Source organism: Sesamum indicum, linkage group LG1, assembly GCF_026168435.1.
Source record: "Sesamum indicum cultivar Baizhima isolate 11 linkage group LG1, ASM2616843v1, whole genome shotgun sequence".
NCBI lineage: Eukaryota > Viridiplantae > Streptophyta > Magnoliopsida > Lamiales > Pedaliaceae > Sesamum > Sesamum indicum.
The window spans coordinates 22,326,154-22,353,753 of record NC_142657.1 but is presented as its reverse complement, the minus strand read 5'-3'; the positions used below and the strand labels follow the sequence as shown (position 1 = coordinate 22,353,753).

At 36.4% G+C, this 27,600-nt stretch overlaps 1 protein-coding gene across 4 annotated transcripts; it reads left to right on the top strand.

The window, feature by feature from the left end:
- The first annotated feature begins 252 nt into the window (after positions 1 to 252).
- Positions 253 to 27,559, top strand: LOC105171608 (WD-40 repeat family protein / beige-like protein). Of its 4 annotated transcripts, none has more exons than XM_088880878.1 (32): positions 260 to 427; positions 1,210 to 3,232; positions 3,803 to 4,584; positions 7,245 to 7,931; positions 8,537 to 8,671; positions 9,388 to 9,492; positions 9,589 to 9,702; positions 10,715 to 10,791; positions 11,114 to 11,195; positions 11,615 to 11,938; positions 12,287 to 12,906; positions 13,435 to 13,519; positions 13,690 to 13,884; positions 14,524 to 15,072; positions 15,157 to 15,300; positions 15,382 to 15,843; positions 19,611 to 19,753; positions 20,488 to 20,557; positions 20,686 to 20,769; positions 20,986 to 21,042; positions 21,144 to 21,212; positions 21,296 to 21,382; positions 21,450 to 21,566; positions 22,295 to 22,444; positions 22,675 to 22,759; positions 22,876 to 22,996; positions 23,168 to 23,264; positions 23,358 to 23,471; positions 24,243 to 24,612; positions 25,563 to 26,332; positions 26,509 to 26,631; positions 27,062 to 27,559. In XM_088880878.1, exons 2-32 carry the CDS (start codon positions 1,213 to 1,215, stop codon positions 27,134 to 27,136), a joined length of 8,913 nt encoding a protein of 2,970 aa, XP_088737004.1. In that variant the 5' UTR covers positions 260 to 427; positions 1,210 to 1,212; the 3' UTR covers positions 27,137 to 27,559. The 4 variants fall into 4 exon arrangements, 3 of the variants coding, with proteins under 3 accessions (XP_088737004.1, XP_088737008.1, XP_011091077.3); XM_088880882.1 differs by having other exon boundaries at positions 1,150 to 3,232; positions 8,583 to 8,671; positions 9,411 to 9,492; XM_011092775.3 differs by having other exon boundaries at positions 1,150 to 3,232.
- The last annotated feature ends 41 nt before the right edge of the window (positions 27,560 to 27,600 follow it).

Genomic DNA, 27,600 nt, shown 5'->3' with positions numbered 1-27,600 from the left:
TAACAAATTTAAATTTTTCTAAAAAATTATACATTCAAAATATTTTAAATCGTTTATCTCAATTCTTAAATTATATTGTATTAAAATAAATTTAAATTATATATATAAAATTATTTGAAACTTTTTTTTTTTAAAGAAATTTTTTTTGATCCATCAATCCAAATAAACTTAAAAATTGTGATATATAATGGGCCCAATGGGCCAGTTACAGTTTTTGGGATGGGTTCGTGGAAAGAGAATTAAAGAAAAGTATTTGGGTGGCTCGGCCTCCTCTCTTCGTCTCGCGCTCCACACGCCTCCTATTTCGATCCCTCTCTTCTCATTCAATTTTCCATCTTTGTTCCGATCATCATATTTTCGCCTCATTTATTACCCCACGCCAGGTTGATTCAATTCCAATCGGGCAATTTCTCCGGATCCTTATAAGGTAAGAAACAATAATTCACACTCTGTTCGTCCATGGTAATTATGCGGAAATCTGGAATTGCATTTTAGTGTATATTATGGTATGAATTTGTGAGGTTTTGATGTGGACGGCGGCGAAGTATGATCTGCATTTTGTTTGCGAGTTGACGGAATTGACAATGTGTTGTTAGAGTCGAGCTAGATCTGTGATTGTCTGTTACTTCACTTCTGACTTCTTTCATTCTGGAATTTGTCTGTCTTTCGTTGTGCCTTCATCGCCAAGCTCTTTCTTTTTTGGGTGAGTCGACGGCTGCTGAATTTCTTTAGTTGAGAAAATTGTTTGAGTTCAAACTTGCACTCACGGTGCCACCTTCATTAGAAACACGCTTAATGATATTACTATGATTGTTCGAGTTCAGTTGGATGCTAGTATGGTTAAACCCTCCTGACATACGAAGAATGTAAAAGAGCTACTGAATGGCATTTCTGTTTCTCGGGTTTAATAAAATGTTTGACCTTGAAAATCCCCTTCATTGCTGATTGCTGATCTTTCATGTTTGTTACTTGACATATGCACATTTCCCATCTTTTAGTTATTCAAGTACCATATTGGAATATTAGGAAATTCTTTTTTCCATATGCATCTCACATTTGCCTTTTTATATCCATGTTAATTATGGTGTTAGTCTCAAGTATAAGTTTCATTTTGTGCAACTAACATTGTGCTTTTGATGATATTTTCAGGTTAACTTACAAGCAATTTAGATGACAAGTTTATAAGATATAAGTACTTTTTCTTGGTAGGAAATGGAAGAAGAAGAAACAAGAGACCTTAAAGAAATTTCTGGGAAGAACCATGAAATGCAGAAAGATGGAAGTGGTGTAGATAATAATGTAGGAATATCAGAAGCTGCAAGCGTGAAAGCACATACTCATTTTGAGGATAAAGTGGGTGGTGATATGCTTTTAGGAGTTGATTCAGCTCCTGTTTTGGATGACAACCTTTTTGAGCATGTTTCTTTAAAAGATCAGGATAACAATGGTACGGAAATGAACCAGTCTTTGAGTCCTAATGAGTTCAGTCGTTCTTCTATTCGAAACGAGGATACATTTGAATTTTCCTTTGCGGGTGTTGAATCTTCTGGATTTGATTCTCCCCCAGATGTGGCAGTGCATCATGATCGACATTATACAAGTCATGAGTCTGAAAGAGACTCCAATTATGACATTAGAGAGCCCTCATCTTCAGCTAGTCCTGATTTGCATTCGTATGGAGATACTGGATACTCTCCTGTTGACTCACCTCAAAAGCCCAAGCCTGAACAGGTCAAGCCTAATGTATCTCCAGAGCTTTTGCATTTAGTAGACTCAGCTATAATGGGAAAGGCAGAAAGCTTGGAAAAGCTGAAGAATATTGTTAGTGGTGTTGAGAGCTTTGGAGGAGATGTTGAGGCTGTTGCTGTGGCTTACTTAGTAGTTGATTCACTTCTTGCCACTATGGGAGGTGTTGAGTCTTTTGAAGAGGATGAGGATGAGAATCCACCCAGTGTGATGCTGAATTCTAGGGCTGCAATAGTGTCTGGTGAGCTCATTCCTTGGCTTCCTGACATTGGGGATTTTGGGGGTCTCATGTCTCCTAAGACTAAAATGGTGAGAGGATTACTAGCTATTTTGCGTGCTTGCACTAGGAACAGAGCAATGTGCTCTGCTGCTGGTTTATTGGGAGTGCTACTCCGCTCAGCTGAGAGAATTTATCTTCAGGATATTGCTTCCCCAGAGAAAATTAAATGGGATGGAACCCCTCTCTGCCACTGCATTCATTACCTAGCTGGGCATTCTCTTAGTCCACGGGATCTGCACCATTGGCTTCAAGTCGTTAATAAAACTCTCACCACAGTGTGGGCAGCTCGTTTGTTGCGTGCTTTGGAGAAAGCCATGGATGGTAAAGAGGTTAAGGGTCCAGCTAGTACTTTTGAGTTTGATGGTGAAAGTTCCGGTTTGCTAGGTCCAGGAGAGAGCAGATGGCCTTTCACTAATGGATATGCATTTGCAACTTGGATCTATATTGAATCATTTGCAGACAACATAAGTACAGCAACTACTGCTGCTGCAATTGCAATGGCAGCTGCTGCAACATCAGGGAAGTCATCTCCTATGTCAGCTGCTGCTGCTGCTAGTGCACTAGCTGGTGAAGGCACGGCACACATGCCTCGGTTGTTCAGTTTCTTATCTGCTGACAATCAGGGGATGGAAGCATATTTTCATGCACAATTTCTAGTTGTCGAATGTGGAAGTGGGAAGGGAAGGAAAGCTTCTCTGCATTTTACTCATGCATTCAAGCCACAATGTTGGTATTTTATCGGCCTTGAACACACTTGCAAGCAGGGTCTGCTCGGAAAGTCAGAAAGTGAGCTAAGGTTGTATATTGATGGTTCCTTGTATGAAAGTCGTCCTTTTGATTTCCCAAAAATTTCTAAGCCACTTGCCTTTTGCTGTATTGGGACTAATCCTCCTCCAACTATGGCTGGGTTACAACGCCGCCGCCGCCAATGCCCTTTGTTTGCTGAGATGGGCCCTGTATATATATTTAAGGAACCTATTGGGCCAGAAAGGATGGCGCGGTTGGCTTACAGAGGAGGGGATGTGTTGCCTTCCTTTGGCAGTGCCGCTGGATCCCCATGGCTAGCAACAAATGACCATGTCCAAAGTATGGCACAAGACAGTGCACTTCTGGATGCTGAAATTGCTGGATGCCTTCATCTGCTGTACCACCCTAATTTGCTCAGTGGCCGTTACTGTCCTGATTCTTCTCCTTCCGGGGCTGCAGGTATCAAGATAACTATTTTGAGAGATAGTGTAATAAAAATAAAAGGTTTACCCCATTGATTATTATGATAATGCTAGCCCACAGTGTTGTTTCTAAATCTGTTTGGCTATGGTGATGGTGGCTTATAATGTAGTATTAATTTCTATTGCATATGAGGTTGCACTCTGCCATCTTCTTCTTCGGCTGAGAAAGCATGATGGTGCTTATCTCTCTTCTATTCTGGGTTGCTATTATCTTTTGAATTTTAGGATACTTGAAACTAATGGACGTAAGATTTAAAGATTCTTGAAGATTCACTTTTCTCCTCTCTCTGTCTTTTTCGGGTTATAGCCAGAGTTGGGTGGGTGGGTTCTTTTCTGCCATATTTCCTCAGCATACACCATTTACCTGAGTTTGTAGAGTTGGTGCAACCCGAGATTTCTACGGTTACAGAGAGGAAACTGTTGTAATACATTTGCCTCCAGATCAAACTCAGCCTACTTTCAGGAATCTAATTTTTTTTTTCTCTTTTTTGCATTACCCAGCAATTTGACGCACTTCTCCAACGAATATTGTTCTTGTGCATTTCAGGCATGCTCAGAAGACCTGCAGAGGTTCTCGGTCAAGTGCACGTTGCTACAAGAACGAGACCTGCAGAAGCTTTGTGGGCCTTGGCCCATGGGGGCCCCCTATTCTTTCTTCCATTGGTGGTTAGCAATGTGCATGAGAATAGTCTGCAGCCACAAAAAAATGACCTTTCTTTGTCTTTGGCCACAACTGCACTTGCTGCTCCCATATTCAGAATTATCTCTTTGGCCATTAGACACCCTGGTAATAATGAAGAGTTGTGTCGTCGAAGAGGCCCTGAAGTGTTATCTCGAATCTTGAATTATCTACTCCGAACTTTGTCTTCACTTGACACCGCAATGCGTGATGGTGATGAGGAACTCGTTGCTGCTATTGTCTCTTTATGCCAGTCCCAGAAGTTCAACCATATGCTTAAAGTGCAGCTTTTTAGTACACTTCTACTTGATCTGAAAATTTGGAGTTTATGCAGTTATGGACTGCAAAAAAAGCTTTTGTCATCACTTGCTGATATGGTTTTCACTGAGTCGTCGGTAATGCGAGATGCTAATGCTATCCAGATGCTCCTAGATGGTTGCAGAAGATGCTACTGGACTGTCCGAGAGAGTGACTCTGTCAATACATTTTCTACGAGTGAGGATGCTCGTCTTGTAGGCGAAGTGAATGCTTTAGTTGATGAGCTTTTAGTGGTTATTGAACTTTTACTCGTGGCAGCTCCACCATCTTTGGCTGCGGATGATGTCCGCTGTTTATTGGGTTTCATGGTTGACTGTCCCCAACCAAATCAGGTAAATGCATATTGTCTATTATACATATGAACCGTGAAGTCCTGTCTAATAATATTGTATTTTTAGTGTTTTATCTAGTAAAAGTTCTTGAATTGCATATAATCACAGGTAATAACAAAAAATGTACTTGCTTACTAGTTGTGAAATATTATATTGCAATTAGAAAGTTTCATGAATTATGTACTCCCTCCAAATGCAGCACCATCCAGGTGGGCTTTCTCAATGAAACAAGAAAAATCTACGTATTTTACTTTCTTCTAAAGCATTGGTACTTCATAAATTTGCAAAGGTATATTGAAGTAGAATTTTCTTTTCTGCAGCTTGTAGTTTGCATATGGTTTTCATGTGTCACTTTTTCGAACTTAAATTACTTGGATAATGGAATTTGTGAAAGACACTTAATTATTAATCATATGTAAGAGGGAGCATAATTGGCTATAAAATCAACAATGCATTTAGTTTAGTTCCGACACAAAAATTTCCACGCAAATTAAAGTAGAAATTTAGCTGTTCTTTGTGGGACAGTGGGAATATATGTTTTCATGCTTCATATCATATGATGAAGTGTTCCCTATTTTCCAAATTGAATGCTCCTATTTCCTTTACATGGTGCTCTGAAATAAGCTTTTTCTCCTTAAAATTAACAATTTTCATTCCAGTGTATCATTAATATATGAATTGGACCCCCACTTACCCCAAACCACTATATTTAGAGCAGAAGTAATAGATAACCAAAACTTTCACTTTTCCAGTTCATCTAAAATTGCATGAATATTCAACTAAGACTTACAATTCAGAACCAAGGGATTATGTTCATCAGAGAAAGTGGAATAGTCTAGCTGCTTCCATTATGAAGTATAATGTAATTAAAGAAGTGTTAAAACTGGTGATGCCTTGTTTGAGGGAGTTTGATCATTTTATTTATTTTTGGGGTGTATTTGTAATTGCTTAAATTGTGGGCTTTAGGTTAGTGGCCAGCCTCTAATATAATGACAGTGAACTTGTCTAATATAAAGAAACTTCTTTCCAGTATATCTTCCCTATTCACATGTAGTACCACTGTTGAGGAACTATGTCCAATCCCACTAAAGTTTATAAATCTTTTTTGATATTTGTGCTGTTATGAAATATTTCACTGCTGTAACTGGTTTGATCCTGCTGAAATTATACAAATGCCAAAAGAGGAGACTAGGAGTCATTCTGCCTTTGTCCATGGAAAGTTCCAATGCAAATGGCATATCATGGTTACCAGTCTTCCAAATTCAAGCAGATTTAAGTGGAATTTTACAACCACAAATCATTTGGTCTGTCTGCCTTTCGACTGTTGAAGTACCGCTTTGTCACTATTAAAATATCAACAGATATTGGTGTTCTAAGTTAACAGCTTTCCAATTGGGGAAGATGTACGAAACTTCTCAACCATAGTTTGTTTGGTTTTTCCAAAATAATGTAGTGGTCTCATAGTGATTTATCTTCTTACTAATTTTTCTAACCATCCCGAACACACTTAATGCTGCAGAAACTGTAGAATTTAATTTGAATTTAGCGTCTGATTAATTATTACCTCTTAATTCTGTGAGAATTTGTATGAAAGAGATTCAAGCTTGATGTGAAGTTTCTGTAATAGTATCTCTGGATCCAAAGGTAGGTGGTTATATGACAGGCATCTCTCTTTGTCTATGGAACAGAAATCACTTTAATTAAGAGAATCTGAATGCATAAGGTGGTTTCAAGCATAAAAGAAGTGAGAAACACTTTTCATTCATTAAATTTAAATTTTATTCTCTTAAAAGGAAGTTTGCAGAAAAAGAACACCAATTAGCTCAGAGGCTAACATCTTCCTTCGACGTATATTATTCAAGGGGATTTTCTGCTTTGGCTAGAAGTAAACCTATTTATTGCTGGTACAGTTGTTCATGCAAAAGGAATCTTGGAGAACTTTCATCCTGACAACTGCTTTTGATAATGCTCTTGTCTGCCTCACAACTTGTGAAAGAAAACTCTTATGTGCCCATATAAATACCTGCAAACAACTTTCTGATTCATTTGGTGAAGGGTCAGCAATATAAATACCATATGCATGCCAGAAATTTTGTTTCTTACTTCTGTATACAACCGAAGGGGAAAAATTTTAGTTGTCTAACTTCAAATCTTCTTCTGAATTCTCACTTCTTGGGTGAGATTCATCCCTTAAAACTTTATCTGTTTATGGATAATATCAATGAGGAGATATTAAATCTTATATTTAGGAGGTTGCTTATTCTTTGAGCTGCTTATCAACTTAAAGAAAAACCAATCCACAGTGCGTTCATAACCGTTGATTAACTAGTACGGCTCCATTTATTTGAGCTGTGTCGTGATGTAGTATGTTTACCCTGTGTTTATTTCGGTACCTCTCTTTATTTTTTCAGAGAATACTGTGGTTAAAACCTAAAGTTAAATGTGCCAGAAACACTGAAGATTCATAGGATGACTATATATTTTAAAGTTCACTTCCAATTTACACAGTACAATTTGGTAGCTTTTATTACAACGAAACGTCTGTCATCATCCCTGCATACCTGACATCTATTTTTGATCTTTCTTATCATTGTTATCCTAATTCTGAGATCATGTCGAACAATCTTCTGGAATTAATGGCGGCCACTATCTCCTTCCAGGTTGCCAGGGTGCTGCACCTGATTTACAGGTTAGTGGTTCAGCCAAATGTGTCCAGAGCTCAAACCTTTGCTGAGGCATTCATATCATCTGGTGGGATAGAAACTCTTCTTGTGTTGGTACAGCGCGAAACAAAAGCTGGAGATCATGATATCCCAGAGGTGTTAACTGAGGATGATGAGGCTTTATCATTGGGAAAACCAGATGAAGATATTACAGAAGGAGTTTCTACAAAAATTGATCATGGTGATGGGGGATCTTTGGAGAGACAAGATTTAATTTTACATGAAAATGCATCCGAACCTGAGAGTTTTGGTGGTCCTGCAGTATCGAACATTGAGAGGACATCATCCATCTCTGAAAATCCTTCACTTAAAAATTTGGGTGGTATAAGTTCTTCAATAAGTGCTGAAAATGCACGGAATAATGTGTATAATGTTGACCGAAGTGATGGTATCATTGTAGGGATAATTAACCTATTGGGTGCTTTAGTGATATCTGGATATTTGAAATTTGATGCACCTGCTCCTCCAGATGTGACGAGTAACCTCCTTGGTTTGCTTGAGGGAGGAGGTACCATGTTTGATGACAAGGTTTCTCTTCTTCTTTTTGGTCTGCAAAAGGCTTTCCAAGCAGCCCCTAATCGGCTTATGACTTGCACTGTGTACAAAACATTATTGGCTGCCTCGGTATGTTTTTGTGCTTTGTATTTTTGCTTGATGCCATAGTGTCATTTTGTTTAATTTTGATTACTACCATTTTGGTATTTATATTGGAATGATGTCGACCACTCTAGACTCTGTACTAGGATGAATATTATGTCATGTTAGTTGGTGGAACCGGTCCCAGACGATTTTTTCTCTTCGTAAAGTTGAAAGGAAGGGATATGCTATGTCATGCCAACTGGTGGTGGTGAAAGGCCTACCAGGCTTGACTGCCATTTGAATTTCGATATGATATGGTTTACCAGATTCCCTTGTTCTGTATGACATCATGCTCATAGTGATAGAAGAATAACCATCTTTAGCAACATTAGTTAATGGAAGACAAAATATCTACTTAAACTTTTCATCATATCTCAAACTTTTTTGCTCCTTCAAGTTTCTCAAATGATCATTTTTTCTGTAATTTTGAAAGATAAGGACCTCCATTTATGGTTTATTAGTTTATAACATTATGATCTATTAGATGCAGAAGGAGTTGCTGAACTGAGTTGCATTATGGCCTTTTTTCTGAGAGAAGTTTGTGCTTTTGCTTAATTCAAGTATCTGAGACGATCTTCTTTCCGTTTCAGATAAATTTGTCTTCAGCAGATGATGGATTAAACTTCCATGATTCAGGTCATCGCTTTGAGCACTTCCAGATTTTGTTGGTTCTTCTTCGTTCTCTTCCATACGCATCAACAGCTTTGCAAAGTCGGGCGCTACAGGTACTATGTTGTTGCATGCACTGTACTGCGATTTTATATCCTGATTTCAGATTAAAGCAGTCTTGTGTTTTTCAAAACTTTGTATCTCTCTATTTTTTTCATCTTTTCTGTCTTTTCCAACACTCCTTTCTTTTTGGTTCACTAGTTCTTTTTTCCTTTTGTGGTTTTGGTGGTGGTGGTGGTGGTGGGGTGTATTGGAGAGAAGACCTGAAAGATATATTTTTTTAGCAAGGAAAAACATCAGACCATTATTGAATCGCTTTTGTGTTAGATTTGTACGGTTTGGTTAAATAGCATGCCTATAATTGCAATACTTTTCCAGATGAATGCTGGAGATCATTCTCTTTCCCAGGTTATGCTGGGCATATATTGGCTATTTCCTGGTTTTCTTGTACTTTGAGATTGAGTTGTTATCTTGTAGGCACGGCATGCCAAAATTTTGCATGATTTTCTCTAGTATTACTAAATTTTGAACATTGTAACTAAAGAGTATCCCTGCAAGTCGTCCAGCGTTCTTCTAATCTTCTCTATCCCACTTTTGGCATAAATATTTTTTGATTCTACAGTAGCATTGTGTAGAAAATTTGCAGTTCGTTTTATTACATACTCTTTTAGTCTACTGGAATTATTTAGACAAATAATTGTAAAGTATCTTCCTTACCATGGTCCTGCTGATTATTTTCGTTTGAGTTCTTATACTTTTTATTTGATTTCAGGATCTTCTGATTTTGGCTTGCAGTCATCCAGAAAATAGAAGCAGCCTGACAAGAATGGATGAATGGCCTGAGTGGATTTTGGAGATTCTCATATCTAATTACGAGGTACCATCATCTGTGCAAATAATGGTTGACAACAGTATTTATTTTAGGCCTTTTTCCTACTGTATTATTCTTTCACTTTTCACTCTATCTATGCAGACAGGCGCAAGTAAAACCACAAACCTGTCCAGCTTGAGAGATGTAGAAGACTTTATACACAATTTCTTGATTATTATGTTAGAGCATTCAATGCGCCAGAAAGATGGATGGAAGGTTAATGCTCTTTGACATTTTACCTTTCTGTTTACACCGCTGTAATTGCTATTGATATAAATGCCGAGTTAAAGGAATTAGCAATACTAGGACATGAGCAAGACTAATATTATGATTCATGAATTATATGATTGGATGTAATAACTTGATTAATAAGCTCATCAACAATACGTTATGTTACCTGTGGTGATGAAATCAAACAATCATATGAATTAAGAAAGAAACACGTTCTTTGATTCGAGAAGATAGTTGGAGCAAGATATTGAATTATAGTGATATATTGGAAGTGTGTTTGAGACTGAGGTTGTGGATAGCATAATACTGGATTTTTTTTGCTAAAGTTCTACTTAACTTTAGAGATTGGGTAGCATAGATATTGTTTTTGAGACTTTGAGTATATTTGTTGTGCATGAGGTTGTGTTAAGTTACAATGTTGTAAACTAGATTAAAATAGAAACATAATAAATAGCCTAAGTTTGAGTTCGTGGTGGATGACCTTCATGTTTTCACTAAATGGAAAAGATATGGTTATCGATAAGATCATCCTGAGGTCTGATGATCTTCAACTTCATCTAGCCAAGATCAAATCTGAGAACAAACTAAGTGCATAGGGCGGAGTTTGTGTTCATACCCCACAAATGTAATCTGCTGCGAAATCAGTACCTTGAAGTTTTTTCAGTTCTCCTATTTGTCTGGAAGGCTATCATGATCACACATTGTGAGGATTCAGAACTTTTTCACCATTAGACGTTATACAGATATAGCCCCTGCATTTGTTTTCTCTTCTATTTGTCAACTTTCTATTAGGTTTTCTCCTGCCTAATGCATTAAATTGATGATTTCAGACATATACAATGATTAAATTTGCTTGGGCTGAGTGGAAGTCTCTGCCATTCGCCATCTCTGACATTTTTTTGATTTTGTTTTTCATTTCATCAAATCTTACTGTTTCTTTTCAACTTCAGAGTAAATTTCTGGGTTTCATTCATGTATTTGGTCATTAATGTAACAGGATATTGAAGCTACAATTCATTGTGCAGAATGGCTGTGTATGGTGGGTGGTTCTAGCACTGGGGATCTAAGGATGAGGTATTGCAAATAATGCCTAGACAAAAGCACTTTAAAGGTTTTGGTGTAGGATAAAGACATTTCATAACTGGATTTTCTGAATCTTGGTTATCCATGAGTGAAGCACCCTTTGGTTTAGTAATTAATGATGCATAATAAATTCAATAAGTTTAAACTTGTCGGTTGTCCTTTTCAGTGTTACCATCTAAGGATCTAGAAACATGCTAAGGCAAAAACAAACAGCTGATAAGGATAGATTTTTGGATGAAATGATTTGTTCTGAGAAATTCGAGTAATTGTGAATAATACTTAGATTTTATGAGGCTAACACTGTCTCTTACAGACGAGAGGAATCATTGCCCATTTTCAAAAGAAGGCTTTTGGGTGGCTTGCTGGACTTTTCTGCGAGAGAATTGCAGGATCAGGTGACTTTTGTATCTCAGTTATGGCAAGTTCATTTCTAGTTGCTCATATATAGTTCTTATTGGATTCATCTTTTTCTGTGTTGATCCACTGACATTTATTTTCTAAAGTGCTCGTCGCTCTATGTTGCTTCACTGCTTTGTTACTATATTATTCTTTTGATGACATGAATGATCCTCCTGTAAATTGGAAACGGCTATTGCTCCTATGCACTTGACAAACAATTCTGTGACCAATCCAGTCTGGTTCACTTTTAAGTTCTTAACCAAATGTCCTCCATCTCTTTTGATCAATTCCATTTTTCCTTTATATGTTTCACATTCTTTATGTTGCGTAAGTGTGTTTTATGTTTTTTTATTATTCATATTGTTCCTTCTAATGCTACACAAATGTCAGCATCCTAGCTTTTCTATTGCTTCAGACCCAAGTTATTGCTGCAGCGGCCGCTGGTGTGGCAGCCGAAGGATTGGCACCTAAAGATGCGAAAATAGAAGCAGAAAATGCTGCTCAGCTTTCTGTGGCTTTGGTTGAGAATGCAATTGTGATATTAATGCTTGTTGAGGACCATTTGAGGCTACAAAGCAAACTTTATAGTGCTTCATGTTTGCCAACTACATCTCCATCTCCGCTTTCAAAAGTATTGCCTGTGGGCCACCGCTCTTCAAATACAGTGCAAGGAGAGACTTCAGACCCTGTGACATCTCGTAATTCATCAGCCAGTGATTCTGGAGCACTCCCTCCTAATGTATGCTTTCTGCTAGATAAATCATACTTGCATATGCTGTAACTGTTTTTTGCTTGTTCCTGTTTCGAACCAATTTCCGTTCTGTGAGCATGATTACATATTCCTTTTCCTTATCAACTGGGATCTGCTAGATGGGACAAAGCTCCAATATGAGGTCTGCTGATGTTTGGTTGTGAGATTCCACCCCGTATGTCATAGCAAATATGTGTGCCTGTGCCTGGAACCCTATATTGCAGCTTTGGTCCCAGTAGAGCATAACATTGTCTATGATGACGAAGGATGCCTCTTATAGTTTCTATCTTTAGTAATCATGACTTCTAAAAACTAAATATATCTTGATTGGATTAGGTTCTTGCTTCAATGGCTGATGCTAATGGGCAAATTTCAACAGCTGCAATGGAACGACTGACTGCTGCAGCGGCAGCAGAGCCTTATGAATCAGTTTCCTGTGCTTTTGTGTCATATGGAAGCTGTGTCATAGATTTAGCTGAAGGATGGAAATACAGAAGTCGATTATGGTATGGTTTTGGATATCCTACAAACTCATCAGAATTTGGTGGAGGTGGCAGTGGTTGGGAATCTTGGAGATCTGCATTGGAGAAGGATGCTAATGGAAACTGGATTGAACTTCCACTTATAAAGAAGTCAGTTGCAATGCTTCAAGCTTTGTTATTAGATGAGTCTGGACTCGGTGGTGGCCTTGGTATTGGTGGAGGATCTGGTACTGGAATGGGAGGCATGTCAGCACTTTACCAGTTGTTGGATAGTGACCAACCATTTCTCTGTATGCTCCGGATGGTGCTTGTGTCGCTAAGGGAGGATGATGATGGTGAAAACCATATGCTAATGAGGCATGTTGGTATGGAGGACGGGCCAGAGGGCCTCCTTCGACAAACTAGCAGCGCTGCAACTGTTGACACTAATACCAGGATGCCAACTAGAAAACCACGATCTGCGTTGCTTTGGAGGTACCATCCATGTCGAAGCATTCTAATCAACATGAATAGCTCAGTAGGGTGCATCCCCAGTGCTAGCTTATAATCTGTGCAAATGCAAAAATCTTCTCTTAGTATTAAGTTTTTGTTTTTATGTTGTCCTATCAGTTGATGGTGAAACTTGTGTTGGTGCCACAAAAATCTCAACTTGATAATACAAACTTCTTGCTGATATATATTCTACGAATCAATCTTATGCTCTTTCCGATGGGCTTGCATAAATAGCTTTCTTTATTGAATAGCAATAGCCATGGCTTTACATTACTGATGCTCTTTGGTCTTTGCTCTTAGAAGTCATCACTTATCATAGACTTTTGGAATTCCTTCATTCTCAAGGGTTGCATGATTGAGGTTTTTGGTCCAAATGTGGACATATCATGATTCTTTCATTTTTTGGCTATAGGTTACAAGCGTACTAATGTTTTTCCCACATGGGGAACTCCTTTCATGTTTGTCATTGTATGTTTTAACTATGAGACTGACTTGGTTAATTATATACAGTGTGTTGTCTCCTATCTTAAACATGCCAATCTCAGAGACGAAGAGGCAACGAGTTTTGGTCGCATCATGTGTCCTATACTCTGAGGTAAGTCTTGTAATATGTTAGGTTGCTTATGTTTGTATGTCTTGTATCATTTAAACAAAGTTGTTTCCATCTGATTCTTCTGTATTCTTTATGTGTTCATAGTTTAGCGTGCATCAAGTTGAGTTGTTGTACAATCACGTTCTTATCCTTGTATTTTGTTCATGTTGCAGGTGTGGCATGCTATTGCAAAGGACCGAAGTCCACTGCGGAAGCAATATCTAGAGGCCATCTTACCTCCTTTTGTTGCTATTCTAAGAAGGTGGCGCCCTCTTTTGGCAGGAATTCATGAACTTGCTACTGCAGATGGTATAAATCCCCTTGTTGTTGATGACCGTGCCTTGGCCGCAGATGCATTACCTGTTGAGGTGGTTGTTCGATTCTACTTTATTACATGGCAGTTGTCTCAAGTTATGATAATGTTTCTTTCACCTTGCAAAATAAGACAGATCCAACTTTTGACATATCTAGTAAAATGATGTGGAGTTAACCACCATTCTGCAGTTCGTGAAACTAGTCACACCTGCACATGTATCATGCTTGCGTTAAGTGAATTGTACAGAAAATTTTGTTCAATTATTAAGTGGATCCAGGCTCTATATTAAATATGGTTTGGTACTCTGTAATTAACCGCTATCTATATTGTTTCTCTTCTTCTGCTATGGTCTATTAAGGCCATCCTTGAAGCAAAACCACAAGAGTTCAATGTTTCTTATTAACTTCATCACATGTAATCATATATTTATGTCCACAAAACATTAAAAGTGTTTGAAAACCTTAAGTTTCAACTCAAAATTGTCCTTATCCGGAACCTGGAACGTATCTAAAAAGGATTAAGATACTAAGCACGATGCTTGTAGTTTATTGTGTATGTGATATAGAAACTAATGGCTTTTTAGTTTCGCATGTTCGCTACATCCTCTCTGATTGTGTATCAATTCTCATTCCAACTAATAATGCATTCCTCATACCATGCAATGTCTGAGACATTTGTTGTTACCTTTCAGGCTGCTCTGGCTATGATATCTCCTAGCTGGGCTGCTTCTTTTGCCTCACCTCCTGCTGCTATGGCATTAGCGATGATTGCTGCTGGTGCTGCTGGCGGAGAGGTCACTGCTGCTCCTCAGACTTCCTCGCAGCTCCGGCGTGACACATCATTGCTTGAACGCAAAACAACTAGACTTCATACGTTTGCAAGCTTTCAGAAACCCTTGGAGGCACCTAGCAAATCTCCAAACATTCCAAAGGACAAGGCTGCCGCAAAAGCAGCTGCATTGGCTGCTGCAAGAGACCTTGAGCGTAATGCAAAAATTGGCTCTGGAAGAGGGCTTATTGCCGTGGCAATGGCTACATCTGCGCAGCGTCGGAGTAAAAGTGATACTGAACGCGTAAAGAGATGGAATGTTTCTGAAGCCATGGGAACTGCCTGGACGGAATGCTTACAATCAGTGGATTCAAAATCTGTATATGGCAAGGATTTCAATGCTCTTTCCTACAAGTATATTGCTGTCCTTGTTGGAAGCCTAGCTCTGGCTAGAAACATGCAGCGATCTGAGGTATTGATCGTTTTATTTATGTTCCTATTAACACTTGTCAAATGGCAACCTACAATTACCTGAAGTCTCCCATTATGGCTATAGGTTGACAGGAGGTCACAAGTAGATTTAATAGCTCGCCATCGGTTATACACTGGGATGCGTGAATGGCGTAAGCTTATCCACTGCTTGATAGAGATGAAATGTCTTTTTGGGCCTTTTAGTGATGATTTATGCAATCCTAAGCGTGTATGTTTCTTGTCTGGACTTACCTGTTTCATTTGAAAATTTATAAGTCAAATCTTTAATTGCGAACTTTTGTGGTGCTAGATTTTCTGGAAGCTTGATTTCATGGAAACTTCTTCAAGGATGAGGAGGATTCTACGTAGGAACTACCAGGGTTCAGATCACCTTGGTGCTGCTGCAAATTATGAAGATCATATGGAACAGAAGCATGATAAACATAAACCTTTAAGTCCATCAAAGGCCTCTATGTTAGCTGCAGAAGTCATCTCAGCTGATGTAGTAAATGAGGAGGATGAGCATGATGCCACCTATTTGGATGTTAGCCCAAATGGTGAACATCCAGGTGAAATTCAGACAATGCTGTCTGCACCTGGTGAGCAGCCACTAACGTCCGAAGAGTCCACAGATCCCCCAGTGTCTAGTGACATAGACTCGGCAGCAGCAGTTGCCCCTGGTTATGTTCCTAGCGAGGATGATGAAAGAATTGTTCTTGAGCTCCCATCATCAATGGTCCGTCCATTAAAGGTTCTGAGGGGAACTTTACAAGTAAGTCAATACATATCTTAATCTTGTCTATCGCTATTATGTATTCTCCTAGCTATTTTCCTGATACAACATGGCTCATTTAACTTTTTGCTAGTTATAGAATCAGAACTTATATCTTGACATTGCTCATGCATTCTTGTAATATTCCACATCTAAGAACATTAAATCCTTAGAAAGAAATAGGAACTTTCCAGGATAAAAAAGAACCTGTCGTACCATTTTTCTCATTTAGTGTCCACCCTTGTTCTCGTTGTATGCTGAATATTAGGAATGATCTTCCTTTAGGTTGTGAAGTAATTTTAGGACTTGGAGACAAAAAATAAATCTTAAATATGACTTTCTGCCTTTTAAATATACTAGAAAGCAAGACGTGCGATGCACGTGTACTAATACAGTTTTAGAAGTAAATATATTATTTATAGTTAGTCATAAAAATATTAAGTTCATGATATTATTTATGTTTTTGTAATTGAAGCATTAGTATTATAATTATATTTTCAAAATAAATTGATGATAATTGTTTTAATTGATTAGAAAACTATTTACTTCTATTATTTGTAATTCACTTTCTAATTTAATTGGCACTATTAAATAAAAAATATTTCCAAAATTAAAATTTTGTTTTTCATATTCACTAATGAATATATTTCATTATTTTGTATTAAACCAATTGATATAAAAATAATTTAGGCAAAACTCCTTGTTTTGAATTGTTTTTACAAAAAAATTCATTAATAAATAATTAATGATATACCCCCTTAATAGTGTACCCCAGTAAATGTACCAATATTTTCTCACAATAAAAATAAACGCTCAAGAGATTCTCATTATTTATATTTAATTATAAATTGCACTTATTAGTATTGTCAAAATGATACTCCCATTATATTATGAAGAAAAATTACAATCTAAAACAATTATCTAATGTTAATATTAAAATAAAATCAATTAGTCGAAGGCCACTTAATTTATGTTTTTCAATTTTAATTTAATAAAATTGTGGATATTTATTCAATATTATATATTTATTTTTTGAAGTTTGGATTAGTATTTACATGTTACTCATTGCTATTCAAATTTTTTTAGTGCCCTAGTAATTTTTTTTCTTTATAAATATTTAAGATCTTTTCTTGCAAATTAAGCATGATAAAATATTATTTGCCTATTTATCTTTTAGTTAGATATATCATTCATCTTCTAAGTAGTTTAGAGGAATAAAAGATATCATTCTTTTTTCTTCGTTAGAATTAAATATTAGAGTTGATCCCTTAAGTTTTCATTTAGTTAGTTCCTCAAGTTCAGTTCTTGACGTTAGCATCCCTAAATTTTGGTTTTGTCTTAAACTGATCCCTCTGACAATATTATAATTGAGGGTAAAATGATCAATTTTAGTTGGTTTTTGATAAATATTTAAGATCCTTTCTAGCAAATTAAGCATGTTAAATATAATTTGCCTATTTATCTTTTAGTTAGATATCATTCATCTTCTAAGTAGCTTAGAGGAATTAAAAGTACCATTTTTGTTTCCTTCGTTAGAATTAAATATCATAGTTGATCCTTTAAGTTTTCATTTGGAACAAATTTAGTTCCTCAAGTTCAATTCTTGATGTTAGCATCTCTAAATTTTAGTTTTGTGTCGAATTGATCCATTTGACTATATTATAATTGAGGATAAAGTGATCAATTTAGGTGGGTTTTTCTTTTCCTCTCGATTTCCTAAGTTCGTAAGTTGTCAACTTGGAGTTAGTGTCACTTCAAACAACGGAAATTAGATCGATAGAATGATGATTTGTTCACATTTAAGAACTCAAATTTGTATATATATATACACACACACACGATAAAAAGGTTCTACTTAAATTAGGTTGGATCAAATACAATAGATCATAATAAATGTGATATATTTGAAATGTAATTGATTATTGTTCTTAAATTATAGGGTAAACTACAACAGGCTCCCCTAAGGTTTTCATAATTATAAATACCTTGGTTTGAAAAATTATAAATATCCCCTTGAAATTACAAATATCCTAACAAATATCTCCTTGTGATAGCCCGAGGGGATATTTGTAATTTCAATAGAGTTTTTATAATTTTTCAAAGAATGAGGGGGTATTTGTAATTATGAAAAATCTCAGGAGACTCCGTTGTAATTTATCCTAAATAATACACCAATTACATGACAAATGTATACATTTGTCGTGTGAGTTCATGTTTTACCAAACTCGATTTAAGTTAGAGTTTTTCTATACACAAGACTCCTCGTGATACATTGTAATGGCGATAATTCCTTGGATTGTATCTTCGTCACTTCATATTATGCTTGTTTTCAGTTGACAGATTCTAATTTATTTTTATTTTTGGGTTATTTGTTTTCTTGATGACAAGTTGAAAGCTAAAACATTTTAATAATAAGGAGCAACCTTTTGTAGTATGATTGTATATATATATATATATTATGTGAAACATTAGTATGACGTAATATTGATGCAGTTACGTGTTAATGAAAGTATCAAAATTCAAAGGAATACCTAGTAAGTAATCTATGAATATTCCCTTACAATAAGAATAAACGCTCATGAGATTCTCACTATTATATATTTAATCATAAGTTGTACTTATTAGTATTTATTTTGTTTCTAGTATATTATGAACAAAATGAAAAATACGTGAAGAGAAAATCATATTTTTGGTCACATAAAATCAAGAGAAAATCATATTTTTGGTCACATATGTTAGCATTTTTTCAATTTTGTCCTATTTATTACGATTTTTTGAAAACATTGCATCTTATAAGTTTGAATTTTTTCTTTCCAATGTTAGTCTTTGCGTGCATTTTTCGTCCAGTAATTAACGAAAAATGTATAGAAATTGTTAATGTAACATTGAGAAAGTTTTCAATTTATGAGATGCAATGTAAGAAAATTGTAACAAATGGGACTAAATTGAAAAATGTCCCATTAATTAACGAAAAATGTATGTGATGACTAAAATTGACAAAACTTTCAACTTACGGGATACGATATAAGAAAATAGTAACAAATAGAATGAAATTGAGAATTACCAATAAAAAAAAAAACGAAATTGAAGAAGATCCTAATATATGGGACCAAAAATATAATTTTTTCTAAAATCAATTAGTTAGAAGTCACTCATTTTAAATTCTTCAAAAGCATTTCAAATTTAATAATATTGATAATTTTTATTTAAAATTTCATGATATTTTTTCTTTTATATATATATATATATATTTAATTTTTGAAGTTTATGTTAGTATTTTATATTTTATTCTAATGCTATTCATTTTAAATATTACTGTGTCTAATAAATTAATATTTTTAATATTTAAAAATAATTTCTAACAAATTAATCACATAGAATTATTATTTATCTGTTTCTTTTTTTTAGTTGGATATATTTACAATTAATGTCCAAGTAGTGTAGAGGCATCAGAATTTAGAACTCTTATACTTCTTTTGATAGAATTTTATCTTCTAGAATTAATTTTGATTTATTATTTGAAATATTACTTTAAGGATATAAAAGTCTTTTTACAACGGGAACAAATGCATGAAAGATTCATACTTTTATGTATAGTATAGATATAGATTAAGTTAATGAATTAGATCCAGTCAGGCAGTTTCCTTCTTTTACCGTGCATCCTGTAAAAAGTTTTTTCTGGTTGATGGTTATTCAGATGTTCAACATCTGTGATACACTTCTATAGTATTGTATTTTTGAATGTGTGAAATGATGTCTTTTGTCAGATAACGACTAGAAGAATCAATTTTATTGTTGATCACATGGATAATAGCACTATGGGACATGTGGAGTTCAAAAGTTTTAATGAAGTTCAAGAAAAGGATCACAGCTGGTTGATATCATCACTTCATCAAGTATATAGCAGAAGGTGAAATTAGAAACATGTTCATTCACTTTGAACGTAATGCTGTCTTTCTGTTTTTTGTTTATAACTGTATATTGCATTATACTGGGGTCTGAAACCTGCTGTTCTATGGACTTCATATAATATGCTTTATGCTTATTTGTCTTTTCTCTCTTATATCTTTCCTTTATTTTGTCTTCTTTATTATGGGGCTTGGATGGTCCAGGGATACAAATTTCATTAAATGCTGAAGAATGAATTTTCTTGTTCATTATTGAAGGTTTTGATTTATCATAATGATTCTTCTCACCAGCTTAGACTTTAATCAAATCCTAGAAGTCCACTTGTTTCCTTTTTTGTAAGGATGGACTCGTTCCAAAGGTTTCACACTATAATAATTTTACTTATTAACTAGGTATAAATTGGATTTACCTTAGTAGGATATGATATTTTCAATACAATAATGCCCTTTGATAAATTATAGTGTGTCTAGTTGTTATTATAAGAAAAGTAACCATGTAATTTAAAATTCTCTTCAAGGCTATAGATACCTGGTATATTCCTCCTTAAATATGAGATCCTATGTCTATAATGATTTTGGAATTAGTAACTTTCCCCATCAAACATATCATTGCCCTATACTTTGCTTTTCGTACTTCATTCCTATTCTATGAGTCTGTTTGTCCCAATGCTGGTTATGATATCCATACAGGCACCTCTTTTAAGATGCATAAATTATTGGAACATTGTCCTTGCAGATATCTTTTGAGAAGAAGTGCACTGGAGTTGTTCATGGTTGACCGATCAAATTACTTTTTTGATTTTGGGGTATGTCCCCTCAAAAAATCTACGATTGCAGAGATTTGCACTTTTGACTTTCTTCCAATGTTTCATGTGTTGCTTTTTTTTTTTTTTCTTTCAGTAAGGATTATTTTTTGTTTCTGTTTCTACTGTAGAGCACCGAGGGACGGCGGAATGCATATCGTGCTATCGTTCAAGCCCGTCCTCCTCATTTGAACAATATCTACCTTGCTACTCAGGTATTGACCTAGTGATCGTAATTTATACCAAGATGCCAAGTCTGTGCTTTAATGAGATCAGCACATGACTTCCATGCATTTACTTGCAATAAAATAGACTCAACCCGTAAACGGAGGGAGAAGTGAACAGTTCAGACGTGGCTCATGTTTTAATATCTAGCTTTGGTCCTATGGTACAGTATTTTAAAGTTTATGTTCTTTTCTCCTATTTTGAAGAGACCTGAACAACTTCTAAAAAGAACTCAGCTGATGGAACGTTGGGCTAGGTGGGAGGTATGGGTATCAGCCTCAGGCGCAATTTATTTGGTTTCTTCTCTTTTAGCTTAAATTGTCTAATTTTTAACAAATATATGATGAATAGTAAATACTTGCAGATCAGCAATTTCGAATATTTGATGCAGCTTAATACATTAGCTGGACGCAGTTACAATGATATCACACAGGTATAGGGTTTGCTTATATTTCCAATCTGTATCCTAGATAGAACTTTGATCTTTCAAATGCTTAATTACATTAATATGTGCAGTATCCTGTATTCCCGTGGATCCTTTCTGATTACAGCTCACAGAGTTTGGATCTTTCAAATTCTTCTTCATTTCGAGATCTCTCAAAGGTATAATTTGATGTTTTTTCTAAAGCTATTATGTACCTTGATGTTTTATCTAACATTCGTGTTGCAGCCCGTTGGCGCTCTGAATGCTGACAGACTACAGAAATTCCAAGAGAGATACTCCAGCTTTGACGATCCAGTCATTCCCAAATTTCACTATGGATCACATTATTCAACAGCAGGAACGGTATGTTCTCTCGTTATTTATATGTTCCTCTCAAGGCATCACATTGTTATAACATGGAAATCGTTGGTTTTATAACGATTATCCCTGCATGCGAAAGACTTCCGTTCTTCAAGTTTGGTGTATTAACTTTTACCATTCTTATAAGTGCCAAGGTCACAAGCTTCAAATGTAATTGCCTAGCAGGTTAAGTAACATCTGCGGCAAGCCTGTTTTCATAGGTAACTCATTGATGACGGATGCAAGAATCATCATTAGAAATTATCAGTCGTATCGCTTTCTGTGATCTAACCTAAACAGGAAGGCAGACTACATTTGTGTTAGTTGGAGAGTGAATGTCATTATCCAATTCCATTGGAGAAAAGCATGACCTAATAGAGAACAATCCCAGATTTTCTATTTGCCTGGTTGCTTATTAATCATGCATATTGTTTTGCTTTCTGATGAAGGATTATGAAGGAACTGAATCATTAGCTCTATATATTGGCGTCACATTTGCATGCTGAGTAGCCCTGCTATAGTGTATGCAATGAGACATAATAAATTATATTTGAGTTTGTTTGCTTGAGCTTTCTACAAAAACTATCACTTTAAATTTTGTCCCTGAAATTACTTCTTTCTCATCACTGGCCTTTTAATTGTTTTTCAGTCAAACTAATTTCTTTTAGTGAGTTAAATTGTCTACTAGTATAGAAGGCTCTGAGTTGCTGTCTTTCTATGTTATGTTGCAGGTTTTGTATTACCTCACAAGAGTAGAACCTTTTACTACTCTTTCTATTCAACTTCAAGGTGGCAAGTTCGATCATGCGGACAGAATGTTCTCAGATGTTGCTGCAACTTGGAATGGAGTTCTTGAGGACATGAGTGATGTAAAAGAATTGGTATGAATCTTCAATTGTGTCAGTGTCTAAGTGACTTATTTTTCTGTTTGTTTTTACAATTTTTCATTATAACCTGAGTCCATTATAATTTTGAGCTTCATTCCTTGGTTGTTTTTCAATTAGTTTTAGGCATTGCCGATGTTTGCATTCAGCAGCTTTGACTGCTAGTTTTGGAGGATGCATGTACATGCTTGGCTCCTCTGATCCTATCCTTTGTTCTTGAGTGTCAGGTTCCTGAGCTATTTTACCTTCCAGAGGTTTTAACTAACGAAAACTCAATTGACTTTGGTACAACACAACTTGGTGAAAAGCTTGGTATGCATTTCAGTTGCTTAGTCCAAATCCAAATATAGTTGTATTCCACTCTTCATAAGGCAAAAATGTTGCTGTATAGCTTGCTGATATTTTGAATTTGTCACCTCTTGTTACAGGCTCAGTACGGCTTCCTCCTTGGGCTGAAAACCCAGTTGACTTTGTCCATAAGCATCGGATGGCGCTTGAGAGCGAGCATGTCTCAGAACATTTGCATGAATGGATTGATCTCATTTTTGGGTATTTTGTTTATTTACATTTGGAGCTCCTTATTCAAATATGGCTCGTGTTCCGGTTTCACGCTTTCCCTCTCTGCGTCTCTCTCTCTTGATTCAAAGCTAGGTTAAGTTAATATATATGTTTATGGATGAAATTTTCTGAAGTTGATTGCTAAAATTATTATATGTTCAGGTATAAGCAACGTGGGAAAGAAGCTATACAGGCAAATAATGTTTTCTTTTATATCACATATGAAGGAACTGTAGATATTGATAAAATATTAGACCCAGTGAGTTGCTTTCTCCTTAGTTATCCGGAAATTTTCCATAGATACCGTGCTCTTTGCCGTCGGAATTACTTATATTTCTCGACATTTTAAAAGGTACAACAGCGTGCTACCCAGGATCAGATTGCTTACTTTGGCCAAACCCCATCACAGCTTCTAACTGTGCCTCACATGAAACGGATGTCGCTGGCAGATGTCCTACACATGCAGGTAACATTGCATTGCCACATCTTTATGCTTTTCACTTAGAATTTATTTTTCTCCTTGTACACCAACAACTTAGTGGCAATTTACAGACACCGCTTATTGGAGTTCTAGGAAAGATAAAACAGCCAATCTTAAAATTTGGAGAAAAAATGTAGCAGTCATGATACACTGAGGAGGTGCTAGGTATAAGTGAAGGATGTTGTATGTGTTCCTCGAATTAAAGACTGAATCTCAAGAGTCAAGAGAATGGCTCTCTTTATGATATTTTAAATGTTTTACTGACAGGCCTTGTTCAGGTGCATTAGGGCAAGTCTTTACACAACTACTTCTGATTTTCATTTAGTGGACTTGTGATCCCGGTGGTTGTGAGTGAGTGGAAGCCAGGCTTCCTAATACTGCTTACGAGCTTCTTTTCGTGTTTTGAAATTATATTATCATACCAAAGATGACTACAATTTTTTGGTGAACTCCAAGAATGATTTCAATTTTTGGTTTTGTTATCTAACATCTGCACTTGACTTTTTGGGTCACCGAGCTGCTTGTTCCCAGACTTTTATCTAGCGTATTTGGTTTTCATATGGGACTATTGGCTTCTTGTACGTTTAGTTGACATTAAAATAATGTATGGGGAAACATGAAAAGGTTTTATAGTTCCATCAAGAAAGTGAAATTTCTTCTTTTTTTCTGACCTTTTCTCTACTCATATACGTAGATTCATCATAGATGTGCTAGAATAGGCAAGTACTAAGGATCTGATTGCTTTCTTGTATATAGACCATTTTCCGGAATCCCAGAGAGGTTAAGCCATATATGGTTCCCTACCCCGAGCGCTGCAATCTGCCTGCTGCTGCCATTCGTGCATCTTCAGACTCTCTTATAATTGTTGATATAAACGCTCCGGCAGCACATGTAGCACAACATAAGTGGCAGCCAAACACACCTGATGGCCAGGGGACACCTTTCCTTTTTCAGCATGGAAAGCCTGGTGCAGGTGCTGCTGGTGCTACTTTTATGCGAATGTTCAAAGGGCCTACAGCCACTGGATCAGAAGAGTGGCATTTCCCGCAGGCACTGGCATTTCCCACTTCTGGAATCCGAAGCACGAGGATAGTTTCAATCACTTGTGACAGAGAAATTATTACTGGTTAGTATAAGTGTTCCCTAACTGATACGGTTTTGAAGCTTTTACTCCAAGGTTATATGAAATTAGTGTGATGAATTAGTGTGTAATAAATTACTCTGTACCATCTCTCTGAACATAGTCACATACTCTGTCGGTATCACTTTACAATGAGTTTGAACTTAGTTCTGGATCTCACCTTTAAATCACAAGCAACCAAAGGCGTCTTTGACTTTTAGCAACTGAAATTTGAAGTATTGTGGGTATCCAAAGCCACATAATTATAACCCATTTAGGGCATTTGAACACTGTGCTTGAGAGACTCACTCATCTCTGTATGCAACGAAGGAGATGATTAGAATAATACGAAAGTTCTGAAAATTGCAGTCATACTGGATAATTGAAGAGTATCATCAGATGAAGGATGAATTAAGGAACATGGTTGGATTTGATCTGTGTTCAGATAATAAGGTAATCTTGCTGCAGATTTCTGGCAACCTGTTGCAACATCCACTGGCTCATTAACAAATGAATGAAATATGGATTTCCTTTGTATCTGAAAATATAGACTAATGAGTTAATCATCCACTCATTTTCCAAGCTGTTTGGTATCTACCTTTACATCTAAAACCTCTTTTATGCGCTCTAGTTACACGAAAACGGTATCAAATGTATTCCTGAAGAAGTTTCATTCATTTCTTTAGTGCTGCATACCTGTTACACCTCAAGTAAGAGGGACATCTTAATGGTCCAGGCCCTGGACGACAATGCAAAAGTATATGTGAACAATGTCACTGTGGTTTGGCGTGAAAAATGGTTGTGCGAGCATAATAATTGCATTTTAGTTGATAAATTTTATTTCCTTGATGTTTCTGGTGTTAGTCTAGGCTTCTTGCTCATTGCCGTTTATTATGGTCCTATAGTTGCTTTTCCATATACTTGTATTAACTTCAATGTGTTGTTTTCTGTTTCAGGAGGGCATGTTGATAGTAGCATAAGGCTGATTTCAGCTGATGGAGCAAAAACATTGGAAATAGCTCGAGGACATTATGCTCCAGTTACATGCCTGGCTATATCTCCTGATAGCAACTACCTTGTGACTGGGTCTCGTGATGCGACAGTTCTGCTCTGGAGAATACATAGGTCATCTATTTCACGCTCTAGCAGCTCACCAGATCCTTCAATTAATTCAGGCACACCGACATCCACCAGCACCCCAGTAGGAAACAACTTTGCAGACAAGAGTAAATGGCGGCGAATTGAAGGCCCCCTGCATGTCCTCCGAGGTCATTTAGGGGAAATTACATGCTGCGCTGTCAGTTCAGACCTTGGAATTGTTGCTTCCTGCTCCGAATCTTCAGATGTCCTGCTTCATTCGATAAGGCGAGGCAGGTTGGTTAGGAGGCTGTTTGGTGTGGAAGCTCATTCTGTATGCCTCTCATCTGATGGAATCATAATAATCTGGAACAAATATCTTTGTACTCTCAATACCTTTACTGTTAATGGAACTCCGATTTCTAAGAACCAGCTTCCACTTTCATCAAGCGTCAGTTGCATAGAGGTTTCAGTTGACGGTCAGAGTGCTTTGGTTGGACTAAATCCATCTTTGGAAAATGATGGAGGGTCTGACTACAGCCAGCATTTGAAGTCAGTAAAATCAAGCAGTGCTGATGAATTAAATGAAGGAAATAGACTGGATTTACCTTTACCTTCTATCTGCTTCTTCGATCTCTACTCTCTAAAGGTAAGAGTACAAACAGCAGATTTGGTGCTACTCAAATCAAATAGCATTTTCTAATGACCTGTATTTGTTAGGAATAGACATCAAGTTTGAAGCACCAGATTTTTTTCCAAATTCACTGAATTTTCTTCCTTCTGGAACTGAATACATTTCTGACATCAGAGGTCTTCATCTTACAGGTCCTTCATACAATGAAACTTGCAGAAGGACAAGATATTACTAGCATTGCTTTGAATGAGGATAATACAAATCTTTTGGTATCAACAGCAAACAAACAATTGATAATATTCACAGATCCTTCTGTAAGTTGCATTTCTTATCAGTCTCTCACTGTTTTTCTGCATATTTCTTTTGAAAGTTATATTCGTTAAGATTCTCTTGAATACATACTGGTTCTCTTATCAAATATCAACTTGCACCCCCCTAGCTTCTTTGGCTTTATTCATGGAGATAGAAGTGCATTGCCATACATGTTTCACGGGACAGAAAATGGTTATTACAATTATCTGTTTTCTAGTTGAGATGCCTCAGTTTGTTTGTGGACAAATTTTGTACTCAAATGTACCAGGGAAACACTCGTTCTTGATTGTCTTTTTCTTGGTCAGCAATGTCAATCTAAATAATAGTTTGTCATTGCATTCAATGTTAGGGATGTTATCTGATGCCTTGACATGTACTTATTGTCCTGTTTACTTATTTTAAAGGAAATGTAATTAATCTCTATCCTTGCAGTTGAGCTTAAAAGTTGTAGACCACATGCTCAAACTGGGATGGGAAGGTGATGGATTCAGCCCCCTCATAAAGTGACAGTGGTAAGATAGTGGAGATTACCTTTGATAAAGTATTCATATGCAATCAACACTTGTGGTGCTGGAACTTCACAGTTATGCATTTGGACATAGAGCTTTTCCTTTGCTTCCATTAGGTGGTGGATACTGTCGATGAAGCATCAATATTGCTCAACACGAGAACCTCAATACAACATTAGTGTGATGTACCATGTTTACTGAATACCTGTACCTTTAGCACCAATGAGTAGGCAGGGACTGTGCCCTCATAGTGTATATTTTTTGTCCATTGTTTTTTATTATCTTCTGATGTATAAAAAATTTTGGTGTTAACTTGGACGCTGCTGTTGTCACGGGATATGTATACAAATCAGGATTTTGTAATTTCCTGTGGGGGCAATGTTGTGTAAATTTATGAAGATTAACTTGTTTTGCTGGCCAACTTCTATTGTGTTTCTCCTATTACACTATATGTAGACAAAC